We start from the raw sequence: 770 nt of genomic DNA on the forward strand, positions 1-770 counted from the left end.
GTGGTACCAAGCTCTGTGTGTGTAATAAATTTATACTAACACTTGTTCCTTTCTAAACTATAAAGAGACCTTTGAAGAATATCATAAAGATTTCCTTCTGGAAAAAATGTTTTGTGATCTGAGAAGTGCTGATTGTTCAGAGGCTTTGATTGGGTTGACGAACAGTCCTTGTTGCCTGAATTGATAAATGATCATTGCTGCTGCTTCCTGGGGCTTAACGCGCTTTGCTTTTTTTGGCTCTAACCTCTCTCGGCTAGATGAGCTTCCCCAACTGGTAACCCTTCCACACCCCAATCTTCATGGACCAGAGATCTTGGATGTTCCTTCCACAGTTCAAAAGACCCCTTTCATCACCAACCCTGGGTATGACAATGGAAACGGTATTCAGCTTCCTGGCACTTCTGGTCAGCAGCCCAGTGTTGGCCAACAAATGATCTTTGAGGAACATGGTTTTAGGCGGACCACACCACCCACCACGGCCACCCCCGTAAGGCATAGGCCGAGACCATACCCGCCGCATGTAGATGAGGAGATCCAAATTGGTCACGACCCCAGGGGAGATGTAGACCATCACCTCTACCCTCACGTTCTGGGACTCAATCCAAATGCCTCTACAGGACAAGAAGCTCTCTCTCAGACAACCATCTCTTGGACCCCATTCCAAGAAAGTTCTGAGTACATCATTTCATGTCATCCTGTTGGCATTGATGAAGAGCCCTTACAGGTAAGTGATTCTCTCTTCCCTTCTGGTGGGGCAGCCCAGAAAGGAG

General features: G+C 47.3%; 1 protein-coding gene across 1 annotated transcript in view; it reads left to right on the plus strand.

Moving 5' to 3' along the window:
• FN1 (fibronectin 1) overlaps positions 1-770 on the plus strand; it is a 63955-nt gene that overhangs the window by 52906 nt on the left and 10279 nt on the right. The window contains exon 35 of the mRNA XM_012802144.1: positions 258-724. Within this exon, the coding sequence (XP_012657598.1) occupies positions 258-724 (467 nt within the window). The remainder of the gene's footprint in view (positions 1-257; positions 725-770) is intronic.

This window comes from Otolemur garnettii, unplaced genomic scaffold (assembly GCF_000181295.1).
Source record: "Otolemur garnettii isolate 467f Iridium unplaced genomic scaffold, OtoGar3 scaffold00013, whole genome shotgun sequence".
NCBI classification, from domain to species: Eukaryota; Metazoa; Chordata; class Mammalia; order Primates; family Galagidae; genus Otolemur; species Otolemur garnettii.